Genomic DNA, 24836 nt, shown 5'->3' with positions numbered 1-24836 from the left:
GCTGGCAGAGTGACATAGTTGCTGAGAATGCTGTTTGACACAGGGTCCCTTTTTGTCTCTCCCTCCCTCTCTCCGTATGTTTGCCTGCCTATCTGTCTGTCTGCCTTTCATGTGGCCATTTTTGGAGACCCCAAGTCATCTGAGTCCAGCTGACAATATGGCAGAAATCAACAGAAGCAACTTTCAAACACTTGACTTGATAGCAGGAAAACTTGTCACACTCACCCTGTCAGAAAGATGAGCTTTATCTCTCCGTCTCACTCTGACTCTCCTTCCTTCCTCTATTTCGTCTGGTGGCTGGATAGGTGACACTGCTGTCTTCCACTGGGTCAGGCTGCCTTCTCGTCTCTCTTTGCTTCCTTCCTCCTGAACAGGTCACAATAAAAAGAAAGGCAAAGACAAGTCAAGCTGATCTGCCTCCCTCTACTTGTTATGTTAGGATGTCTAATAACCTGCACTAGTGCTCTCTCTCTCTCTCTGTATGTTTTCTTCCTGTCTACCTCCCTCCACCCTCATTCACACTCATGCACAAATCAAAAACCCATCAACATTTCCCAGCCCCCATTTGTCTCGACTGCACCCTCCTTCTCTGGTTCTCTTTCAGGCCACTACCACCCCCTCCCTTTCCTCCTTTCTCGCATATACGCTCTCCTCCAAAGTGTTTTGAATAAAAAAGTCACTTCACATGCTGTCATGACCTCTCTGGTCTGCCATTTTCCCCCTGCCTTACCTTTCTGTCTTTCCTTTTGCCTCTCCTGTTATTACTATATCGCTGTCTTACCCCTCTGTCTCGATGTGTGTTTTCTTGCTGTTGCTTTCCTCTCAGCTGATAGAGTGAGGCATGCTTTGCTCACTCAGCAGTGAAGGCATACAGGGGAAAAGAAAAAGAGAGAGAAGGGGGGGAAGCAGATGCAGTGAACTGATTGGGTAGGGAATAGGGGGGGTCAGCTGTAGTGGCTGAGGTCCTGATTGGTTATGGGGAATGAAGGGGAGGAGGTATGAGGATCCTAAAGCCCACCCACCTGCTCCTGCTTGGCCTGTTCTGCAAAAGTACAAGAAAAGACAGCACTTTCCCTAAAGTGTGCATTAAGTTAAATGTGTGTTAGCTTTAAGTATGTTTTGTGTACAGTTTGTGCTCTGTAAGCCCTTCCCACAGCAAGCCAGCCATACGTGTGTCTGTGTGTGGCTATGTGCTGAAGAATGACAGCTAACAACAAAGTTAATGCTTCTGAGATTAGTTGCTTCTTAGATGCACACATGTATATGTTTCACCCTCCCCTTTTCTTTTTTGTCTTGTTCTCTTATTCTCTCCCCCACATACACTGTTGGATATGATATGTACACAGCACCTACAGCCTACAGAAGCATAGATGCAGAAAAATAGCAGCTGGAGTACAGATAAAGAATCGAATGCATGTGAAAAAGTTTATCAGCTGAGCACCAGGAGCAGCCCTAAGCTGTTTGTGTCTGTGTGCGTGTGTGTATTTGTGAAAGCATTTTGGCATCTGTGAACTAATAAGGAACAGCATGTTGACGACGCAATAACTATTTTAGTGTGGTGTGGTTAAAGTACACACTGAGCATCCCACAATTTTGTGCATTTTCTTACTTTAAGCTCATACTAACAAACACACTGTTAAAGCACCATGCACAAAACACACGTGAAGCTGTTGAGTACATATTTAGCAACCTATTTTTCTGTTCTCTAGTTAAAGACATAAACAAACACCTACCATTATTTTTATCTTAGAGACAAGGGTTTACTTGTTATCTGATGTGTGCTGGTTGAGACATGTGAGACAAACCTAAAGAAAGCTCTCTGTCTCCTCATGTTTCCATCACTGTCTTGCTATAACTCCGGATCTGCAACTGTTTCCAACTGTGATATATTGTGTCACATGAGGAAATTATACTCTTGCATGTTGCTACGTAGTTTAGATATTAACCCTGTTACAATAGAAGAAGGCATTATGAAAATGTTATCAGTATTATTACTGTTTCTTCTTTCACAAATGAAATCTATATTAAGCAATCGTAAATAGTTTACCAATAGTAATACATTTGATGTATATACAGGATTTGAAGCTATCTGCAGCTACCTACAACTTTAAAATTTCCATCCAAACATTTCAGTATGGAGCAGTTTATAATATCAAACTATTAAATTTATGTATACAAATATTTATCAGTCCAGTATTTTGGCCTAGGATTGGACTTGAATACTTGTTACAACTCATATGTACACACTCACAGATGGATTCAGTGAGCTTGCTTTTATTTTCAGTGTGTGAACAGTTCAGGTGAGCAGTAAAGAGGTTTGAAAAACAAGACATGTCTTCAGCTGCGTAGTTCCAAATATAGAGATGCAGGGCGAGGACAGAGAGAGGGGAGGGAGGATGTAGAAGGTGGAGCAAGAACCAAGAGAGACGGAGCAAGAAAACCTGATGAGACAAAAGTTCCTGCAGCCAAAAAGCCTCAAACAGTTCTTTGAGAGTAAAGTTTGTTGAAAAGTCTCTGAGATCTGAGAGATGTCTGTTCCTAAGCAGCACTGTATTTAAGATCCTGTGTTTCAGCATACACAACACACAAACTCTTGCAAAGCTCTGTCCCTTTAAGAGCTGATGTGGTTTCCATATTTGGGAAAAGAAGGGTGTGTTTTCAAGATGAAACCCCTCCCCAAGTCAAGGGCACACTGGGTGCAGCTGAGGAGAAAGATGCATTGAAAATATATACTCGCATTCCATTAAGCACTCACATTTAGACTATCCTGATCAGAGCACACAGTAGTGTTGGTTTAGATGTTTAGACGAAAGTAAGTCTTAGGGTTGGATTTTTTTTTTTTCCCCAAAAAAAAGCACATGAAATGCTTTTTTTCTAGGCCTCTCAAAGCGACACCAGCTGTGTTTAGGGAGGTTGACACTCAGGTCTAAACGGTCACAGCCTTCATAAAGTCACAACTTTCAACTAACCCACAACCTGCTTGAGACAATGAGTTAGTCACAGTTTTGACTGACAAGTCTGAAATATTTAAAACAAGGTCGAAGTTGCACATGTCCCACACACAAAAGGTTATGGGGGATAAAAGGGTGGAGGGGTGGGGGTGACTGTATCTTTCTGCATGTGTGTATTTAAAGGGAAGGAAAAAGCTATTTGGAATCACGAGTGTTTACATTAACTCCTATGTGTTGGCTAGTATGTATTGAAATACATACATACATACTAAAACATAACATACATTCATACTAGAAAATTAACACGAGTTTGTTTCTTTCAGTGTGCTGAAGCTATTTTTTCAGCTAATTTTTATGAGAATATAACAAGAAATGTTGTGTTCTTGACTTTTTTTTCAAACCATTTGAATTGTAATATAATGTGTCTAGTTTTACTGGAACATACCACTGAATATGTATGCTGTAAAAACAAAAAAAGATTCTAAGTTTTCTAATTTCAGCAGCATCAGATAGCATGTGTCAACACACAGTGATGTCCTTTCTTTTTTTCAAATATATTAGCCCTTATTTCTCTACAAAAAATAGGGTGTGTCCCAAACATTCAACTTTCTTTCTTCTGGTATTTGACAAGAGAACAGGATCTCTAAACCAGATTGCTCTGGCTGGGACATATGAAGTGCTATGACCCCATCAACATAATCCCAAACCAAAACTTTTCCATCGTCCATGCATCCGGTTTCTCACCAAGAGCGATTTCTTTATATTTACATTTCCAGAACTCCCTCTTGAAGGGCATGTTTGACCAGCTGTGTGTTAACAAGTCAACTCATCAAGGTGAAAAGAGACTTCCTGATTAAAGTGTAACATCAACTGGGAAGACAGGATAATCAGGACAAATCTTAAAAACAAATAACCAATAGTCTTGTATTCTCACAACTGCTTAAAGGACCAACAAGAAAAACCCAATCCACAAAGTTTCAAGACCACCATAGAGCATGCTATTTGGAGCAAACTGTTGTTAAGGTAAAATGCAAATGAGGACAGTCAAATATTATCAAACAAACTTCAGGGTATAATTGCTGACTTTACTCATAAGTTCAAAGAACAGTCTTCCATGCATGTCCTAAAGTTAATGAAGAAGTGGGATCTTGCTTTGAAAATGGCATTAAGTGTTTTCATCACAAACTGAATTTAAATATCTTAAGGGACAAAGTAATAAGGGCATTGAGAAAGGCAAAGGCAACACCTTTTATGGCAATAATTACTGAGGCTAAGGGTAACTCTATAATAATACAGGATCAGTTGAAAAAACTTATGGGGCAACACCACAATACAGGTAAACCAAGTGAACTTAACTTGGAGAGAAGGCTGACACAGGACCCAGTGAAAGTGCTCTCAACCAATACTTTGTTGATTTTGTGGAAAATATTACACAATGCTTTCCTGCTAGGTACATTGATATTAATGTTTACTCAACAAATGTGACAGAACCAGTCTTTGGTATCTCAATCAAAAATCACAAGTATAATCAAATCTCTTAAACCAGGGGTGCCAAAGTCCAGTCCTTGAGATCTACTATTTTGCAACTTTTAGATGCATCCCTTCTCCAACAGAGCTGAATCAAATGAATGGCTTGTTACCAGGCCTTTGCAGAGCTGAATGACATGTAGCTTGTCATTAGCTTTAGCCATTACTAGTCATTTGTCTTTCAACACCTCAGGGGGAATTTCCTTGTTACTGGAAATCTGCAATTGCCACACCTATATTCAAAGCCGGGGATCCCAAGTCAAATGCTTTTGGTTTGCCCACTGGTGGTCCACAGGGATCAATACTGGGCACTTTTTTGTTTTGCATATATATTAATGATTTGCCATCTATGTGCCCTGATGTTAATTTACAATTATATATTTCTCCAGTTCTCACATTCTGTCCGGTCGGCAGACCAATTACTGTTGGTTGTCCCTAAGTTTAAGAAGAAGCTTAGACAGGACCGTGCATTTTCAGTCACCAGCCCAAAACTGTGGAACGAGCTACCATTGAATGTTAGAACAGGCCGATTCACTTCCTGTTTTTTAAGTCCCTTCTTAAATCACATTATTTCTCATTGGCTTTTATTGTTACTTCTAAATGTTTTTTATTATTATTATTATTATGGTGTTATAATGAGTTTTTACATTGTTGTGTTTATTTCATTGTTGTGTGGCGGCTGAATAGCTCAGTTGGCAGAGTATCTGTCTCCCATGCAGGAGACCAGAACGTTAACACCTTCCAGTTGGGTCCTTAGGCAAGACCCTTAATGCTACTGCCTAACCAGTGTAAGTCGCTTTGGATAAAAGTGTCTGCTAAATGACTGCGATGTAATTTCTTTGCTGTCTTTTACCGTTGCTGTGTATAGCACTTTGGTCAACAGTGTTGTTTTTAAAGTGTTTTACAAATAAAATTTGATTGAATATATGCTGATGACACAGTGTTATATGTTCCACAAAAACAGAATTTGCATCATGGTTGAGGCAATGCTTTCTCCAGTTAAATATCTTAAAGACAGTAGGCAAATACGTCATGAAAACAAATTATGGTTGCACAGACACATGTCTTTGTTTCTGGAGAATGGCTACAGACTGTAAAAGCAATCTAACTCAAATCTGAATTTCAGGGCTCAGGTCAAAACAAGTGTTGCAAATTTTCGGTTCATATGTGACTCCAGCTGAAGCAGCTAAAGTATATTTGTATTCAATGATTTTTCTCACACATGAATTACTGTTTAACAAGCTGGTCACAGGCCAATTTCTCTTAGTTCTCTCTTTTCGTGGATTTTTCATTGCAATTAGAACAAATGCAAATCGAATCACAAAGAGGGGTCTCAAGAAAGGATTGTGCTATTCCACTAAGAAAAAGTACCTAATGATAGTCAGCTTTTTCTGTTACAGCTTAACGAGATTAGAATAACATCCCAGGATACATTAGGAAGATCAATAGATATGTCATTTTTAAGTCTTGTTTAAAGCAGTGGCTGGTTAGCAATCAAACCTGTCAACATTGACAATTCTGTAAGCTGCTACCATAATGGTAATTTTAGTCCTTGTTCTTATGGGTACGTCAAATACCATTAATATATCCATGTCTTGAATGAAACACCTGCTGCTTACTGATCAGCTATTGTTTTATGTGTAACATGTACTTTGATGCATTAATATGTGGACTCCTGTCTGCATGTTTGTTTTGTGAGGTTGTCTTGCTTTGTGATTTAGTGGCTTTGTCTCAATGGTGATAGTGAGTTAATGTTATTTTCAACTGTATGTTTGCATTATCATCTTTTGATCAGTTTTGGCTTACTGATATTTATAGGATATAAATTAATATAGGATATAATATAGGATATAATATTAAAATTTTAGGATTGATGGATAATTGTTAGTTTCTCTTTTTCCTTATGCCAGGGAGCCTTTGTAAGACCTGGCCTGGCACAAAAGATGAAAAATAGCCCTTTGGCTAAATATGGCATATTTAGAAGTGTATGCTCTGACCCTGTCAAATACATAAGTAAAGTAAAGTAAAATGAAATAAAGTAAGAATAGCTTCACAGCAAATGGAAGAATTGTGTGTGTGCGTATGTGGGCGTTTATACTTTGCCCATTGTCTAATTATAATCATTACCTAATTGTCTAATTATAAGTATCAAGTGACATTCTGGTGTTTTGTTAGGGAGACAGATAGAGCATGCAAGAATGAATAAAACAGTTACCTGCTGATGGCAACAACAGTACTGATGCATATGATATAGGAGCATTCTGACTCAGTCAAACAGAAAGGCCTCCTACTTGTTTTACTGTCGTTACACTCCTGCATTGCTCTGGTTGCAAGCTAAACTAGCACTAGGACCTGAAATAGAACATTTCCACACTTACAATCTCTGTTGTCTTATTGTAACATGAGCTCACCAAAACCAAAATTTATGCAGAGTAAAGGGCGCTGCTATCAAGATATAAATTTTCTATATTCTTTTTATGCTCTTAGAAACATTATTACATTAAAGATTTGGGCGCAAATTTCATGTGAATATAATAACTTGAATGTACAGTGGATATGCTTTGGATAAGATCTTAGCTTGTGGCAAGTAAATAGCTAAACATAGCGATTACCAAATTATTTTGCATTTTTCCCCTGCTTTCAATTCTGCAATACTTCCCACCATTCATTTAGAAATCTAATATGCAGAGGCACTATGAGATGTTATGGAAACTTCTTTTTTGTGTGTCTTGTAATAAGGTGTTATGATCATATTTACTCCATTTTCCATGGTTCCTCCAGTGCTTTAAGGCACTGTGGTTTTTAACCTGTTTTTTAATCCAGCTGATTCTAGTCCACACAGATTCCTTTACACATCAAACAGTTTTTAATTAACTTTATTTTTCCCACTCCCTCCCAGTGTGACCATATAACTATACTGGTCTACATCTACCACTGTTTTGTCAGATTTATGGAACTTTGTTTACTCTGCAATGCTTGTCAGAGTTTCACCAGACGAGATTAGACACTATGGGAAGACAATAAATAAACAAAAGTGATGGACAACACCAAACAGTGACAGTTATAGACAAGAAAAGGTAGACACACAGGAGTGCAGTGGGAGGAAATGCAGAGATGGGAAGGAGGGTGGCACCCTGAGCCTTGGTGACAGGCTGGGCCAGCTCAGAGGAATGTTCCAGAGAAATATGTTGCCTATTCATGGAGGACAGGAAATAAAGCTCTCACTCACTACACCTCTCCTCTTTTCCCTCTCGGTCCTCAATCCTTCACAGTGAATTCAGCTGCCTGTCTTTTTATCTATCTCCTCACTCTGTGTCTGCAAGTGTTTCTTTTTCTCCTCTGTCTTTTTAGCATTTTTATACATTTCATATCTATTTTCTCTCAGTTTAATTAAATTTTTCCTTTTTTTCTTGGAAAATTTGTATAGCACGGCAGGGTTGCACTATTTTGACTGGTAGCAGCTGAATATAGGTCAGTCTGCCATCTAATTTCTATGTATCTCATCAATATCTAACCAGCACGCTGTCACTATTCAACTAGCAAATCCACCCGATGACTGGTTACTAACCAAAGCGGATGGCAGATAGGATTACCAGCTAAAGTGGATGGTTGAGAAGATTACCATAACAATTAGAGCTCATTCACACTCACATTTGTTGGAGGCATCGGACCAAAATTCAAAAGAGAAAAACATTCAGAACCAAAGTCTGACAAATTTACAAGACCTTTAAAGACAAGAGTGAAATTAAATGGCAATGATGCACACTTTTAGATCCACTTTGGTCTGGGGGGGGGTTATGACATAAAGGTCAGAGTAAGGTCTGACCAGGGTTAATCCCGAGGTCAATCCAACACCCAAAGCTTGCACACCCATTGCCATTAGAACATTACACTGGTTTCCTTTCATTGTGGGCAACCTAACTAACTTATACCACACCCTAAAGATGATCCGCATCTTACCATTAATCAGGATCCCAGATATTACATTTGGCCATAATATTATAGCATTATGGTTCCTAAGTCTCAGCAACCAACAAGTCTCAACAAGACCCCAAAGAGGTGAAGAGATTGGAATACAAATACAAAGACATTTATTAACCATCTATGTGCTGGTTGCAAATATTGGAGATGTATCTTGGAGAGACTTTTACCTTTTATTTAACATAATGGGACAATATGTGAAATGATCAACAGGAAGGGTCTTAATCCTGAAATTTAGACCAAGTTACCCAATATAAATCTATTTGAACCATCCAAATGGGAAGCATTTAGAAGAGGCTCAAACACACACACAAAAGAAGAGTGTCACACTCCTGACGACATGGCTGGATAGAAAAAAGGCTGACTGTTGTGCCAGTCTATGACAGATGGCTCTAAATATTACAATAAATGACAGGAAAAATAAGAAAATACTGCCCTCTATCAATCTCTATCTAACCACTGTCTATTCAACCTTTCTTTGATTTGGCAAAGTACATGCCAATATCTTAAGGATAGATCTGTTTTTTTTTTTATCTGTTTTTTCATTAAACATGGTGGGCATAGTTTCAGTCTTCCTAGTAGTCCTGGTATGGTCACCATAATGAGTACATTTACAAGAAAGGTCAGAGCAGACTCTACTTCTTAAGGAAGCTGAGATCTTTTAACGTCTGCACCAAAATGTTGCAAATGTTCTACAGGTCTGTTGTTGAAAGTGCAATCAGCTTTGCAGCAATCTGCTGGGGCAGCGGCATCAGAACCAGAGACTTGAAAAGAATTAACAAACTGATCAAGAAAGCCGGTTCTGTGCTTGGAGTAACTCTGGAGCCGCTGGAGTTGATCATCAAAAAAAGAATTCTGTACAAGCTGACGAAGATAATGGAAGATCCTTCACACCCTCTACACAACGCCGTGACGAAACAACAGAGTGTGTTCAGTGGGAGGCTTGTTCAAGTCCGATGCAAGACAGAGAGATACAGAAGATCCTTCCTTCCAGCAGCTATCAGGCTGAAGAACAAAGCCCTTAATTAATTAATGTGATTGTTTTACTAAAAAAAAAAAAAAAAAAAAAAAAAAAAAAAAAAAAATTACTACTACTACAATATTGAATTTCCCTTTGGGATTAATAAAGTATTTTTCATTCATTCATAATCCCACTTCCAGCCAGTGACACAAGTGGTTCTTAGATCAAGACCAGCAAAGAGCTGGTTCTAAGGCTGATAAATTGCAAAGAACTTATTTGAGATAAGACGGCAGCACTGAAACTGTCTCAGTAAACATATTAGAAGTACACAGTTGGCACAATTTTCTCATCCAAAAAGTGACCCTGAAAGAGGCTCTCTGGGTCCAAAGCCCACGGTAAAAAAAAAAAAAAAGTGTCAACAAAAGTTGCAAGTCACCCCCACAAAAAATAACAGGGTATTGCTTAGCATGTACTATAAGATGTTGCATATAAGAAACATATATTTTAGTGTAAATGGCTAAAGTAAACTGAATGATCATACAAACAACTCATAATCGTTGTAATCCCTATAGACAACACAACTAAAAAGAGAACTAAGCAGGGCTTATCATTGTGTTGCAATCTTTCCTCATATTTCTCGTCATCATCTTTAGTCACAGCTGCACGTCTGCATGTCCTCTGCGTGTTGCATCAGGCCACAAACAAAAGGGATACAGATCACTGCAGTTTGGGCAACAAAAACTGTTTCCTGCCTCTGATAACATACACAAGGCAACCAGGTAGAAGCACAAACAAAATCCTGTTTACCATATCGCAGTAGTTGGTATACAATTTAAGTTACACATATGTTCCAATAATACCTCCAAGACTCTACATGCTTCAGCAGGCCTACTTAACCCACTCAGACTTACAGGCAAAACACTGTGCTCACTGGTTTAGAATCTGTATACCTCCACTTGAAAACTCTGTAAAAACATAAAACACAAAAAATGATTTTAGGACAGAATAAAATATACCACTGTGTCTGATTGAAGTTATTTGGCAAACGTAAATGTAAAAAAAGTCTCCACTTTGGACCACTTCCTGTGTTTTTTCTATTAAAAATTATAAGCAAACAAACATAAAAAAGTAATTATATATCATGCATTAATTATGTATTATCATTATGCGCAGACACCCAAGTCTATCCATTCACAAGATGGAGTAATGGAAGTATAAACAACACAGACATAGAGCAAGACAAAGGACATCAACAAAGATCAATAGAGTGAACAAATCTTAGTTTGATAAGCTTTGTGTTGAGATGTTGTTTGAAAAGGTGGATTTAAGAATGCACAGATGTGCAGCAACTGTGTTTGAACTAAGATCAGAGAAAAGCCTTGACCAAGATGAGTCCTTTGAGTGATGCATGAAAGATTCCGATGGCCAGTTATGACCTAGCCCAAGACACAAATAAAAAACAAAATTATAAGTGTCTAGACCCCAGATCTTAATATCACGTCCTCATGCATTAAACAACATGAAAATGGTCATAATCATTTCAATATACCATACTGAGAATCAAATTCCCCCACAGGTGAATGCCTCTGCCGTTTAGTCAAACATCCCTGTATCCTAATAGAGCATTATCTAAAACTGAGTTATTAACAGATACATAGTTGAATTATGGTCAAAATTCTGAGATCTTTTATCAGGAAAATCTAATTGTTTTTTCCTTGAGTCCAAAGATGAGGTTTAGTTGTATTTTTAACTAAAAGAAGACTTTTAATTGAGTGAAATGTACTAAAAGTGTCTGCATCACAGCCATAATGGAAGCTGGTCAATTTTTTGGGATGTTTTGGGTCAAAGGTAAAGTTTTGAGGTTAAAAGAGAGGTATTCAGGGTTTTCTCTTTTTGTGTGTGTGTGGACAAACTGTACAGTGCGAATGGTAGACATGCAAACAGCACTGACAGGAAATTAAGATTCAGACCAATGCTATTTACCTCTTTTGTGAGAAAGTTATAAATCCTCCTGATGTTGGGAAAAAGGAACAGCAGGACTGTTTTCACCCTGCAATTTGTGCGGAAATCTTTTTGGCATCTGGGATGTCAGAAAGGGGTGATGCATTAATCCCTCATTTAAACTGAAATAAAACCATACATACTCTTTTAATAAAAAAGATTTAATGTTAACTGATAGTACACTGCGACAGGCTGCAACAAAACAACGATGCATGTATGATGTGGCACACATATTTAATTGACAGTCTACAGTCTGTTACGGGTTAGAAGCCAGGACTTGTGTGCAAATGGGAAATAGAATAAAGGGAAATATTATCAGGGAAGTATCTAACTGGTCTCATCCTATATCTGCAGTCATAGCCATAAAGAACTGCCTATAGTGACAAGAACAAGAAGTCCGGCAATAGATGGAACAGCTGCAACAGAGTCTTGATCTCCACATCGTGGACTCACTCTGGGTTTTTAGAGATGAGAGACCGGTGGAACAAAATTTACTGCATTTTTTTTATATCAAGTTAATTGTATATAATTTTAAAAAATGGTTCAGCAGATGTTTCACAGTTTTGAATATGTCCAGGCACCACTACTGCAAGCAAACCAAAGATAACTGAATACTGAAGCACTTTGCTTCTCTGGGTGTAATGCCAAACCATGTTGATTAATTCATCAGGTGACGCAGTCGCCTTGGCATCCTCTTCCTTCTCCCTCAACTTCTGTTAGTTGGGTTCGAGCCTTTAATAGAATTTTAAAGAAAGAAGGTCTCCTCTATACATGTAGCCAATAAAAACTAAACAAAGATGGACAATTTAATGGTAAGAAAACTTGTTATGTCCCTTCAAAGATATGGTGCTGGTTTCCTCCGATGTAGTGCGCTTTGAGAGTCTTCAATTAAATTAATAAAATAACTTTTTAAATGAGTCAATTCAGTGACTGTACAAACTTTCCACATAGCAGTATGTTCTAAAACACAGATTATTTTACAAATAAATGCCATATTAAATTTGTGTGGTTTTCCCTTTCCTTGTTCTTTTGTTGTCTTTAGTCAACTCCAACATTAACAAGCAGCATCCTCCATTTGCTAGATCAATGAGAAGGAATATATCAAAATCACCATTAAGCTGAGTGAAAGAAGCCTGATCAAGCATGATGTTTTAATAATATTTTGGTTGAAGTATTGGCAGAGCATCCTTGAATTCATAGAGTGAGAATGGGGAAAGTACGGGTCTGAAAGAGGACTAACTACTTCCTCTTGTTAACGCTCTTTGACCTTTACTAGCAAGCCAGAAGGTAATTTTAGTTTATGTATAGCCAAGAATGTGGTTAAAGTGATACTAATCAATGTTACGGATGCACTATTTTATATAGAATCTCAGGGAATAAGCCAATAGCTGAAAAAAAGAGCAGATTTCAAATCCACACTTTGAAAACTGCAATTCCTGTACTGTAAGGTCCTCATCTCCTGAAAACAGTCATCTCTTCACCCCCTAAGCATAAGGACATTTGGTTATCATTAGAGTGGAAATGGTGCAGAGAGTTTAAAGTTTAAGTTGCCCACTGAGCTTTGCTCTCATAAAAATCATCCTCCATTTCAATCTGTCTCCAGGCTGAATGATGCAACTTCAAGCAAATAGTACAACTATGACTGCAGCATTATTTGAATGTGACACACCCCTCATTAATGTGCAATTTTCGGTCACACAATTTTGAAAAACAAAACAAAACAAAGCAAAAACAGGGGAAAAAAAACACAGGATGTCATGCAGAATAGGAGGCCCTTTATTCATATGCACTACTGGCAGCTATGCCAAGGCTTATTTTGAGATGCAGAAAGGAATATTGATGCTACTGAAGGAAGTATATTACTGTTTTTTATTAAACATAACAGATGCCCTGTCAGTTGACCAGTCATCACACTTCTTGATGACAAAAAAGTTATATTTTAACGCAACCATTTACAGCAACCTTTGCACGCTTGTGAAAACTATATTTGTTCCCTTCCTTTAATCTTTAATCATAACACTTCAAGGTGAAAAATGTTTTGTTTTCATTCAAGGGAGGTAATTTAATTCTTTCAATGCTTGCTTGCACACACGGGCAGTCACACATGCACACATCAGAGATCAATACAGCCCCAGAGCGGTGTTGAGTACTGGATCTAACCCACATAATCATCTGTAATCTCTGACATCAAATCCTGCAGACACACAATGGAGGGCTCAAAACAAGCCCTCATCAGTTCAAAGTGTTTTAATAGCCACCACTACTTTCCTGTCACACATAAAATACTGGCAGGTATGGTCCCCACAAAGGAAAACTGCAACCACAGATATAAACATCCAATCATTATAGACATAAGCAGTACAGGACGTACACTCTATTTGTAGAAAGACTGACTGGGCACACAGAGGACAACAGGATGAATGGTGTCCCTTAACCCAGTGTCACAGATTATCAGATGACCTACCCATGAATAAAACTGTAAACTGCAGCTGAAATGCAGGCATGGCACAATATGCATTTGCAGCTCACTGCTGTAACCATGTTTGTCTGGACGTAATCTAGTCAGACAGAATCAGGAGAAACTGGGCTCTTATATTATTACAAGCCTCAAGTTAGTGTCATGTTGACTACATTACATTCATTTCCAAATTGGCCTAATCAGACTCTGGTGGTTTCATATACTTACAAGTTAAACTGCACAGGCAAGCATGACCTCTGTCTAGCATAACTCAGTGTACTCTGGGTAAAATGCACAGAATCATAACCTTCAGGTCTATGAAGCTGAAGATACAATATTACACATGCTGAGGAAAGCAAACAGCACAGCAGTTGTTGGGGTTGCCTGGAGTTGCTTTCCTTTCATGCTGAAATTCTAACACAATCAACCTTGCAGTGTTTGATCGCTCTCTCTTTCCCTCTCCTTTGAAATGAGGAGATTCTCCAAATTCCTCTCTCTCACCTGAACAGACCGCATTAATTAATTATCTCTTTTTTTCTTGCGTGTTTCAGTGTTAGGGAATTTAATCCAAAATGTTTGTGCAATGGGACAAGCCCAGACCCAGGCCGGCTGAACAACACGTACATCGCCTTCAGGGTTGGTTACAGCAAAGATCTGCATGACGTCACACTCAGCTGAGGACAAAGCCCACTGCTTTCTCCCAGACAGAGAGGTGGGGGGTGGCTCTAAGAGCAAAGCATGGACTTTACTGCTGCAATGAGCCTATATATGTGTGTGCACAAACTGTGCAGCTACAGTATATACATGTGAGTCAGCTGCAGGATACTCAAATGCACGTGTGCTATATGGGTGATGCAGTGTAAGTGTGCAAACAGTTGTGCATAATGTGAATGCCCATGCCATTAAGCCATGCTTATCAGGACAATAGGGGGCAAAGGGTTACAGATGGACAGCATTACAATGCAATAAAAGGGTGGAAATTTAGATTTTAAAAATTTTGCAAGAAGAGTTCAGTATACCAACATCAATGCCCTCTTTGCTGCATGATGCAATGCAAATCCCAAGGCAAGCCATGGGAACAATACACCCACTGCACTCACTGCTATCCTCTCTCCTGTAAGCTTTACAGTGATCATCATCACTCCACCACAGAGCCTAAGTCATAATCTCACAGATATACCACTGCTGAATGATCCTTCTTTATTGCAAAGCCCATAGATGCACAATCCCAACAGGGTATGAGTAAGTATTTATACTATAATTGAATGCTTACACGTGGATTTTCATACGACACATGCATGAACACACACCCATAAGGATAATTAAATCATTGGAATTTCTATCACTTTGTCTCTACCCACCCCAGACTGCATGCACACATAAAGAAAGTGTGAGGAGGGCAGACAAAGCAAGGGAACGCCCCCTAAATCCTGCAAGCTGCTGTCAGGTCATCAGCTGGCTCAGGCTGGATTCCGGGCATTTTTTTGCCCACATTTGAGATCGTGAAAATAACTACAGTACGCATTTGCATGATTAAAGGGCAAGGACTTTAACAGAATCTTTCTGAAATTACTTGTTACCGAACACGATATTTTGTCTTATATTTCTATAAAGAGACATACTTACTCGTCCACACTACGCAGAAACCTTAAAAGACAAATAGACGGCAAAATGCCAAGATTTCAAAGCCACTCACCTTAAAAGGAATTTGATTTCAGACACAGCCAAGCAGTCAGAACTGACGCGTCCCTGTCGTCTCGGAGTTTGGCCTTTTTTGTTATCTCCTCTGTCGTGTTTACTGCTACGTTGTCAGTTTCAAGGTAGCTAACGAAAATCGGCTTCGAAGCCAGAACTTGTCAGCCACATAACCCGTAGATGTGATGGGTGAAAGACTCGGGCAGTTTCAGTCTTGTCCTCCCATTCTATCGTGCCACATAGCTGGTTTGTTGGCTGCCTAAACTACGTCCCTTCCTCTGTGTTCCTGTCTTTTTTTTCTTTTTTTTTTTGTGCTCGCAGCTGTTTTCGTTGTTGCAACCTTTGCCTAAAATTTCTCCCCTGTCTCTTTAAGAGAACATTTCCGGGGTTTGCTGGAGATATTTTAAAGGCGGGACTTAACGGCCAGCTGGGTGCCTGTCATTTAAGCGATTGGCTGTTTCAATATCTTTTAACCAATGAGCGCTCAAATAATGTGCTCGTTTTAAAATATGCACATAAATTGGAAAAATACTGCTTCGTGACTGGTTTATGGATTACCTCAAGCTCCGCCCAGTACACGTGCTTTTTGTCCCCGCCCAGTCTTTAGTGCCAGAGTTGGCTTTTGTGCTTGAAACCCCGGTCACAGGAAATAACTATATGAAACCAGAAAAATATAGTTGTACAAAAACTACACACAACCGTGATTTCAAAAACAATTTACATTTAAAGACATTGACTGCAGTAAAAAGCAAAAAAGGTAGCAGTTTACAGTACAAACATTAAGGTAATCCCCTTATTTTCTCCCATTTGTACTGAATCAGCGAGAGCCATGTTGTCACAGAGCTAAGAATAGATCAGCTAAACGTATCTCCACACCGCAGCTGCAGTGACTCCACGCCCGTCTATCCGCAGCACAGTGGGGCCTTATTTGACTTAATATACTATGAAGACGCATGAAAAGATAAAAGACGAATGAACAGCCTGTAAACTCAGGGAGTGGAAAATAGACTATTACTTTTATTGTTCTGGGCCATTCATTAATCTTTATATTAGTATTGTACTTCTCTTGGCAGAACAGCCACAGTCTATTTCACAGAGTTCTTGTAAAATCACAGAACTAGTTAAGAAGTAATTTCTTATCAGCTGGCGATTAAAACAAAAAAATCTGCTTAGTAAAAAATAAAAAATGAGGAGATGCCTTCAAAAGGAACATAAGCTCCTGGAGACGACAAATGTGCTTAGAAAGTGTCTCCATACAACTGAAATGACTAACCTAAGCAAAATCCTCAATCTGAGAGAATATACTATCAATTTAAAGCTGTGTAACATCACTCCTTGACAGCATTCATATGTATATATGCAATTAATTGCTTTATATAACGTTATGCAAAAATTGCATTTCACGTATCACTTTTGTCATTTCCACTTAACAAAATAGTTTATATTATTTTAACTGACTTATACAGCCAGCCAGTGGCTTGTTAGAAGTGGACTTTGCGCCCCCTGCTGTTCACTTAAAAGCACCACCATGTTTTCAGACCACAGTAACTTCCACGTCAGAAAGCAGCACTGGACTTGAAGTCATTGATCCAAATGACTGAATGCTGTAGTGTATTGATCAATTTAGTTGGAATACCATGTGGTAATGTACAAGTGTGTAAGATAATGCAAAATTGAGGTTTTAAATAGAAAAATGCTATTAAAAATGTGACTTTCTTGCATAAAATCCATTTCCTACTGTTAATGATACCATGTTAACTACTTTACTGTAAACATTTAAGATTGTGTTACAAAGAATTTGAAGACATTTTCTTCATTTTACTATAACTAAGTTTTGGCATTCCAACCACTGCTCAGACATGGAAAAGGGCTTTATTTAAACACTTACAAACTATATACATAATTTGACTCTTAGGTCTTCACAATCTAAACTTTTAATTGTCAGAATTTGTTGGCTGTTCAGTTCATTTCGTTTTCTTTGCGTTCTCTGTGTCGTGCTCCCGCTTCCTCTTCTGTCTGTTCTTCTGCCCTTCCTCTTGTCTAAATTGGTGCCTGTTAGTTATGGAGAAAGAAAAAACACATGCAGTGATCAGGGTTACTGGCAAATTTTTAATTATTCCTCTATTTCTTTCAAATGACAAGGGACAGCAGATAAAAATTGTGGCCAGGACTAGCCCTTAAAATAAAATACAAAATGATGTCATGCAAGTTTTACAGTACAACCATATTGGTGACGTTTGTGGACAGCAGCTGAAAACTCTCCAAAGCATCTTGGAGAACAAAATGATGCCTGCAGTGTGTTTATAGGCTTTTCTATCCATCTTGGTTCTGTTTAGTTGATGCATTAAGACAATGCACTGCTGACTCGAAGGATGACTAAATAAATCTTGCAGGCATGTGAATCACAACATGCTTCTCATTGCTAAAGCAGGGGTGCCAGCTCCGGTCCTTAAGGGCCACAATCCTGCAGGTTTTTGATGTGTCCCTGCTCCAAAAACCACCTGACTCAAATTGATGAGTCATTGTGCAAAACTTAATAGGCTGTTGGATCTATTTCATTTGAGTCAGGTGTGTTGAAGCAGGAAACATTGGAAAATCTGCAGGACAGCGGCCCTCAAGGACCGACTTTGGGCATCCTGATCTAAAGTGTTTTCAGCAAAAGATTGAAAAGTAACTGAACAATAAAAAATATAATCAAATCAGAAGAATTACATACCTTTAACAGTTGACTGTTAAATCAACATGTGAAATAATTTTAATAAGTAGCTATCATTTTACAATCCATCTGTAAAATTCTCTGGAGTAGAGAAGACTTTTGAACTCACCTGGACTGCCAACGCCGGCCACTGTTCCACACTCTACCAAAAGACGGAAGCCAGTTGGCATCTGTTTGTGAGCTATGATCAAAATTGGCCCCCACTCTGTTCGGCGGAAGCTTCCTCAGCTTCTCTTGTTCCTCTGGTAAAAGACGGATAAAGCTTTTGTCACTTTAGTTTTCCCGCAAGTCTACTAACATAATGATTCTAACAGTCAGATGGAACTAGGTTAAAGGTCCCATATTATACATTTTAAATGTGTGTCAAAGGTCCAACAACATTGTTTTCAAAGTGTATTACCCCAAATTCAGCCTTGGTCCTTAATTTCAGCCATTCCAAAAATGGCTCTAGTGAGCTCTGCTGAGAACAGGCCGTTTCTGTGTCTGAACCTTTAAATGCTCGTGAGTGCTGTCTGTCCACGACCCCCTCTGGGAGAGGATCTGGCTTTCACTGGCACCCACTGTGTGATTTTAGAGGGCCGGCTCAGCTAGCCATGAGGGGTGGGCCAATGGCAGTATCCACTACTGCGGGTAGTGGTTATTTTTCTTCATGAGTTCAAAAAGGGGAAGATCTCAGACTCACCCGTTTGAGCACACATTTGCTAAAAAGTGGAGCAAGCAAATGAGAGAAGAGACAGAATTTTCTCATTTTTGGGCTATGAGGACACATATGACTGTTAGAAAACCTTTAGAAAGTGAATTTTGCATAATATGGGACCTTAAATACTAGATTAATATGTTCTGGATATGGCGTGTACATCAGTAGTGCATTTATATTTGTTGCATGGAGCATAAAGGACCATAAATGCAATTAAAGACAAGACATCCAAGATACATGATGCAGCTAATAAAACTTAATTGGTTAGTTCTCGTGGAGTGATTTTGGTTGGCTTTCATACTTTGTTTTAGGAACTCTTGGAAGGATGGGCCAATTTCTGTGCGTGCTCCAGAGGTCCCCTCAAGAGGATCATCTTGGAGCCAAGGAGGGACGGCACCTACAACACAGAGAAGACGTGATGTTGAAGCTGTGGTAGCGGTGAGGCAGTAAGTTCAAAATGATTAAACAACCCATGCAAGCTTAGAAAAGTAAAAACCGCTAAGTATTTTATTAACTGTCTTTTACAAAACATTCAATTATTCATCCATAGAAAAAACTACTATCGTTTAATCGGTCTTGTTTATGAGATAATGGCCCTAAACAAACAGTCTGAGTTTAAACCATCAATGAGCCCTGATCTCATTTCAATATCATTTAATCTGGTTTAAATATGAAGGAAGACACTCATAATTTTTTCCACCAAAAGCAGTATAATTCTTCTTCCCAAAAATGAAACAACCTCTAACCAAGCCAATTAAGTAACCTTCCATTGCCAGTTATAGTGAATGGATCCTCCAAAACTACCCCCAACCTCAACGAGATAAGCCTGAAACTGTCAGCACAGCACACTATATCCTGCAGGCTGGATATGATCACAGCTCCTTAACAGCACTACTGCAATGCACTCCAAAGCCAGAGGTCAGCAAGTATTAATGGCTTTATTAACCAGTGTAAAAGGTCTAAATCCACTGATGAAGAGCAGCACAACCCACATTCCAAACACTAAAACAAAAATCCTTATTTGCTATATATCACTAGTTAAAATATATTATTTAAAGCTCAAACTCATTGAATTTATGCAGTTGACAATGTTCCCAACTTGGCCAAAATCTTTTCAGAGACCATGATTTCTACCAAGAATTGAAAAGTTTCTGCATTAAAAAAAAAGACTGTTTTAGAACTGCATCAATTATAAAACCACAATCTGTAGCATGTCTAGGATTACCACAAGATTTAACAGAGGAGAACTCCGACTTCAACTTTAAATAATAAGCAACTCTAAATAGAATTACTTTTTAATATAACAATGCTCTCTGGCAGCAGAGATGTCGGAGGTCTGGTAAACTTCCCTTTAAGCTCAGGAAGATCAGGCTCACTGTGCCTCAGTGGTAATGAGCAGCAGCACTAAATAAAGACCTGGTTTTAGCACAACGAGAACAAAGTACTCAAGTACATAATCATTTCTTTTGCCCTGTTCACATACATCTCTTGACATTTCACTATTATTACATAAAGTCTCACATCATTTTACCTGTATGAACATTTCCACTGTTAGAGGAATCCTGAAACAGAAAGCAAGGGATCAATTATGGCTATAGTGTGTGTAAAAATCAAAAACCAAACATTAATTATTTACCCTCTCTTAAAAGCAGCAGTGTCTGTTTACCTGATAACCTATAAAAGTAAGGCCTTGTCCTGTTGCAGCCCAGGGAACCTCAACCATCGAGTCAACAAAACCGCTCCCCAAATGCTGGTCTGATCCTTGAGGTGGAAATTGAGAGCTGTTCCAAAGAAAAGAAAATGAACACCAACAACAACAAAGAGCTACGGATGATAAAATGCCCACAACAGTAAAATGCTGCAAGTCCACAGTGTTACCTGACAGAAACCTCTGCAGACGTGTTGGTGCCATTTGGTCCGTTGGACAGCTCCAGCTCTTCATCCCGCTGATATTGATTCAGGAAAAGCCAACAGTGGTTCACAGAGGAAGTCTGATATCTAATCATGCTTCAGCTTGTATCACCCATATATTCCCATTAACCTCTTTCCTAATGCCTTTGCTCTAGCTCTTACACTTTAAACCTTGATTTAACTTTAAATTATTCAGCATTCAGAATGAAGCAATATTTAAATTTCTCTTTGGAGCTCAGCTCAGTTTCAGCTCTTTTTTTTTTTATGAAAACAACAGATGCACCGACCAAAGTAATCAAACCCTAAATAATATAATGTTTAGGGTCCAGGTCCTCAAAGTGTTTTATAATTCTCCATCAATTTTTAATCGATAGAACAATGCAGTCAAAGAAACACATCTGCCCATCCAGGGTTGGCAGTCTTGGGATGTAATATTTTCCAGCCACTGTTTAGAACTTTTCCCTTAAAACTAAGCTACGAAAAAGAGTTCTTTCATTCCAAGTTAATACAACAAAACTGTCTTCTAGCTGCGCTGCCGGGAAAACAATATTAGTTTCTTAGTGTTTTGTAGTCTACATTTATTTAATCCTTCAAAATTTAACCAACTACTGTTTCTCAAAGGACAAAATTAAGTTATTATTATTATTTTTTTATCAAGACATCCTGATTAGAGAAACTAGATTGTAAACTGGAGAGAAAAAGTAACATTCTGTTTAGGATACTGAGCACTTAAAATTTAACTGTTTGTTTTGTACGTCGACTAAGGCATTGATTTGTTTTACTTCAAATTTATAAAGGATTATTTGTAATCTCTGTGAAAACCAGTTTTAAAAAAGGATTTCCACCTCACTATCATTTTTTTTAGCTAATCTCACATTTATATAAATTTACATGGAGAATAACAAGATTTCCCAGTGTACATACGTTTAAAAGAAAGAACAACCACAGTAAAGGCCACAGTGATGGATACTGCCACTGCATCCCTGGAAAACAAACCTCTAAATGAGACTGAAGGACCTCCTGACGTTGCTTCTCCTGAGCCCGGATGAAGTCAGCTTCCTGCAGCCATGTACAGATAAATATAAAATAATATTAATAATAACTATAATTGCTTTAATCTGATCAAAATAACAATTCATAGTACATTTCTGTCATATCTGTGTGTCCATTAGTTGTATCTTAATTTAAAATTTTCTGTAAATCTTTGATTATCCATTTTAGATTTATAGTCTATCTTTACATCCATGGAGCCATTCTGTCTAAATTTGGCCAAAAAGCTGTGTAAGCATGTCCATACATGGCTATAAACTCTTAAATTGCTGTCCTTTAAGTTAATGCTGAGTACATTTAAAATAAGTTTTCATTACCTGCTTAATGAACTCATCCTCCTTTTCCACGAATGATTCCAAAACTTTTGTTACCTCAGCTTTAAACCTAACGAAAAATAAACTATTATTAGTACAGAGACTCTTTTGTTTTTAACGCAGATGCTATAAATACAGGCTTTTGGCTCAATAGGCCTACTTTTCAGTTTCTTCCTCTGTGATGATAACTTTGTCTCTGAATTTTGGGTCAGCTTTATTTTTCCACCAGAACTTGTGGGTATTCTTCTTATGTTCTGGGCTAAAGTAAGACACAAGAGTTTAGCATAGCAAGCAAAAAAAGGCAAAATATATTGCTGTGCTTTCAGGCAAACAAAAGAAAGTAAATAAACTTAACCAAATAAAACTTACGTGGCCATGTGCTCCAAAAGTCCTCCATGAAGCACGGTCATGTTCCCGTCTGTAACATTCCTTTCAACTTCAAGCTCACAGCAGTAGCACCAGAATGTCTTCTTGTGTTGGGTGCAATCAAACTTTTCCACCTGGGGCTTTTTAAGAGTTCGCCGAGCTTCTTTCACCTACATAACAAAGAAACACACAAAAAAACCCCACAAACCATATTTTTATTAGAACAAAAGTAGTCTAATACAACTGTTGTAATAAATGTTCCCTTTATAAATGTGTGTCATTTTGCAGAGGTAAGTAGGAGTTTAAATACTTACATAAATAAATCTAGATATATATTGCCACATCTTAAGTTACACAAGAAATAAAAACATGATACCAAGTAAAAAATTAATTAGAATGACACAAGATATGTAAAATCTACATATTGATACTTCAGAAGATATAAAATGTCCAAATATTATAGTGAAAATCTTAATCTTAAGAAGTGTCTGAATCGTTTAAATACTGAAGTTATTTTCTGAACGCTAATGAGGGTTTTTTTTTTAAAAAAAAGGTTGTATGATGTATAATTAATTGGTGATTAAACGTGCCATTAGAAAAAAAGATTTTATTATCATATTTTATATTGGTATCAAGCAACATAAAAAACTATTACAAAGCAAACTGACAAAACACCAAATAACAGGAAAAATAATAATTATTACATTACAGTCATGTAGCTGACGCTTACATCCAAAACGACTTACAATGGTTACGCAGTAGCGTTAAGGATCTTGCCTAAGGACCCAACTAGAAGGTTTATTTTTAAGTTGGCTGGCTTTGCGGTAGGGAGGAGACACGAGCTCATTTCGACACTGACGGTTAACAGCCAGCGGTAGCTTCTGGTCCCGTACGCTAACAACCATCTCGTATTTAGCAATGTGAATGACGTGAGCATATACCACTCAAAAACTCACACATACATATAAAAATCTTTTTACCTTTTCTAAAAACTTGAGAAGAACGACCCGGAGTCTGCTTTGATGATTTTTTTCAAAAATGTGTTTCTTTCCGGAGAATGTCGTCTGTCTACATATGGCGCAGTAATATGCACCCATTTAGACACCTTTTTATATTCTGAAGATATACTGAGAATGAATCGAGTAAGAATATGCGCTAAAACCGCAAACTTCACATTTTATTTCTTCTTTTCTAACTAATCTACTAGGAAAACACAGACGTATTTTCTACAGGAAGTAAATCCGTTTCGAAATGTTTCCCCCTGGAAACATAACTAGACCATGGGTGCCTGTTGTAGAGCTAGTTGAGCACAGCTAGGAAAAAGAAAAAACAAAAACTTTTATTTAATGTGACATATGCAGTTATGTGCTAAAGTCTTTATCTACTCCTCATTTCTTCATGTTATTAGAAAAATGTGTTTTTTTTTGTATATTGAAGCCATAAACACTGTTTCCCCCCTGACTTAGATGCATTTTTCTTGCTGGAATAATTATCAGTGTTAAGGTTATTAAGAATAATTCCTTAACTGCTCCATTAGAATTGAAGTGAATAACACAATAGGAGCAATATCCAGATTTTGAACATGAAAAATAAAAGCGATTACTGGGTAATCAGCCCAAATTCAAGAGCCCATAAAAAGTGCTCAGTGCAAAGGAATTTAAATTATCTCTAACAACCAAATCAGATAAGGGTTTAACAGAAAATCGATGTGATATAACAGTCAGGGTCATCACAAGAAGTATGCAGGAGGAAAGAATGCTAAACCACATACATGTAGTCATGACTTTCTGGTACTAGTAAATGGGGAAAGTGGGGTCAATATGCTGCTGGAGTAGGAGTAATCAGTCACAGGTGTATGTAATAACTGCGGTCAATCAATCAGAGAAAATGCAGCAGGATGGGAAAAGTCTGAACAAAAAGGAGAACAAAGTGAAGACTATAAAAGTAAACAGAATGTGGAATAAAATAAGCGAAAGGAAGACTGTGGGAAATCCTACACATAATTGGCAGGATACACCGTTTCCCCCAGCAGGCCACTATATTGAGATAATTAGTGTCATACCTTGATTTTTTTTTTTTTTTTTTTTTTTTTTGTATTTTTTGTGGTCTGGTTAGTGATGATGTAATAAAACAGTATATATGCTCAAATGGTATTAAGCACAGCACAATCATATTGCTAACGACTGAGTGATGTAATGCTTTAGAGTG

At 38.0% G+C, this 24836-nt stretch overlaps 2 protein-coding genes across 5 annotated transcripts in view; both read right to left on the bottom strand.

Moving 5' to 3' along the window:
* LOC121649170 (protein FAM214B) overlaps nucleotides 1-15946 on the bottom strand; it is a 30866-nt gene extending 14920 nt beyond the window's left edge. Inside the window, exons 1-2 of one of the 4 annotated variants that reach the window (XM_041999792.1) lie at nucleotides 15576-15946; nucleotides 226-366 (exon numbers count right to left, since the gene is read on the bottom strand). The gene's annotated coding sequence lies outside the window, so the exon portion shown is untranslated. Of the gene's footprint in view, nucleotides 1-225; nucleotides 367-730; nucleotides 1503-15575 lie in introns of those variants that run through there. The other 3 variants (XM_041999795.1, XM_041999794.1, XM_041999796.1) reach the window with 3 other exon arrangements.
* A 625-nt stretch (nucleotides 15947-16571) lies between these two features.
* cenatac (centrosomal AT-AC splicing factor) lies at nucleotides 16572-23866 on the bottom strand. The gene is made up of 11 exons (XM_042000679.1): nucleotides 23609-23866; nucleotides 22632-22798; nucleotides 22423-22521; nucleotides 22266-22332; nucleotides 21895-21957; nucleotides 20866-20933; nucleotides 20654-20768; nucleotides 20519-20549; nucleotides 19289-19384; nucleotides 18400-18532; nucleotides 16572-17626 (listed from the first exon to the last, which is right to left on the bottom strand). The coding sequence occupies exons 1-11, from the start codon at nucleotides 23723-23725 to the stop codon at nucleotides 17539-17541; spliced, it is 1044 nt and encodes a 347-aa protein (XP_041856613.1). The 5' UTR covers nucleotides 23726-23866; the 3' UTR covers nucleotides 16572-17538.
* Between the last annotated feature and the right edge of the window lie 970 nt (nucleotides 23867-24836).

Source organism: Melanotaenia boesemani, chromosome 11 (assembly GCF_017639745.1).
Source record: "Melanotaenia boesemani isolate fMelBoe1 chromosome 11, fMelBoe1.pri, whole genome shotgun sequence".
In the NCBI taxonomy this organism is placed as follows: Eukaryota; Metazoa; Chordata; class Actinopteri; order Atheriniformes; family Melanotaeniidae; genus Melanotaenia; species Melanotaenia boesemani.
Note: the sequence above shows the minus strand (reverse complement) of the source record. Positions and strands in the feature narration are given on the sequence as shown.

Bases quoted from the DNA above. Each gene is read 5' to 3' on its own strand.
- cenatac (XM_042000679.1), bottom strand. From the start codon at position 23,725: ATGGGTGCATATTACTGCGCCATATGTAGACAGACGACATTCTCCGGA. The intron at 20,934-21,894 runs GTTTGTTTTCCA...AATCAATATCAG, and splicing joins TCCTTCAGTCTCATTTAGAG to CGGGATGAAGAGCTGGAGCT. The intron at 20,550-20,653 runs GTAAACAGACAC...TTTCTGTTTCAG, and splicing joins TTACTTTTATAGGTTATCAG to GATTCCTCTAACAGTGGAAA.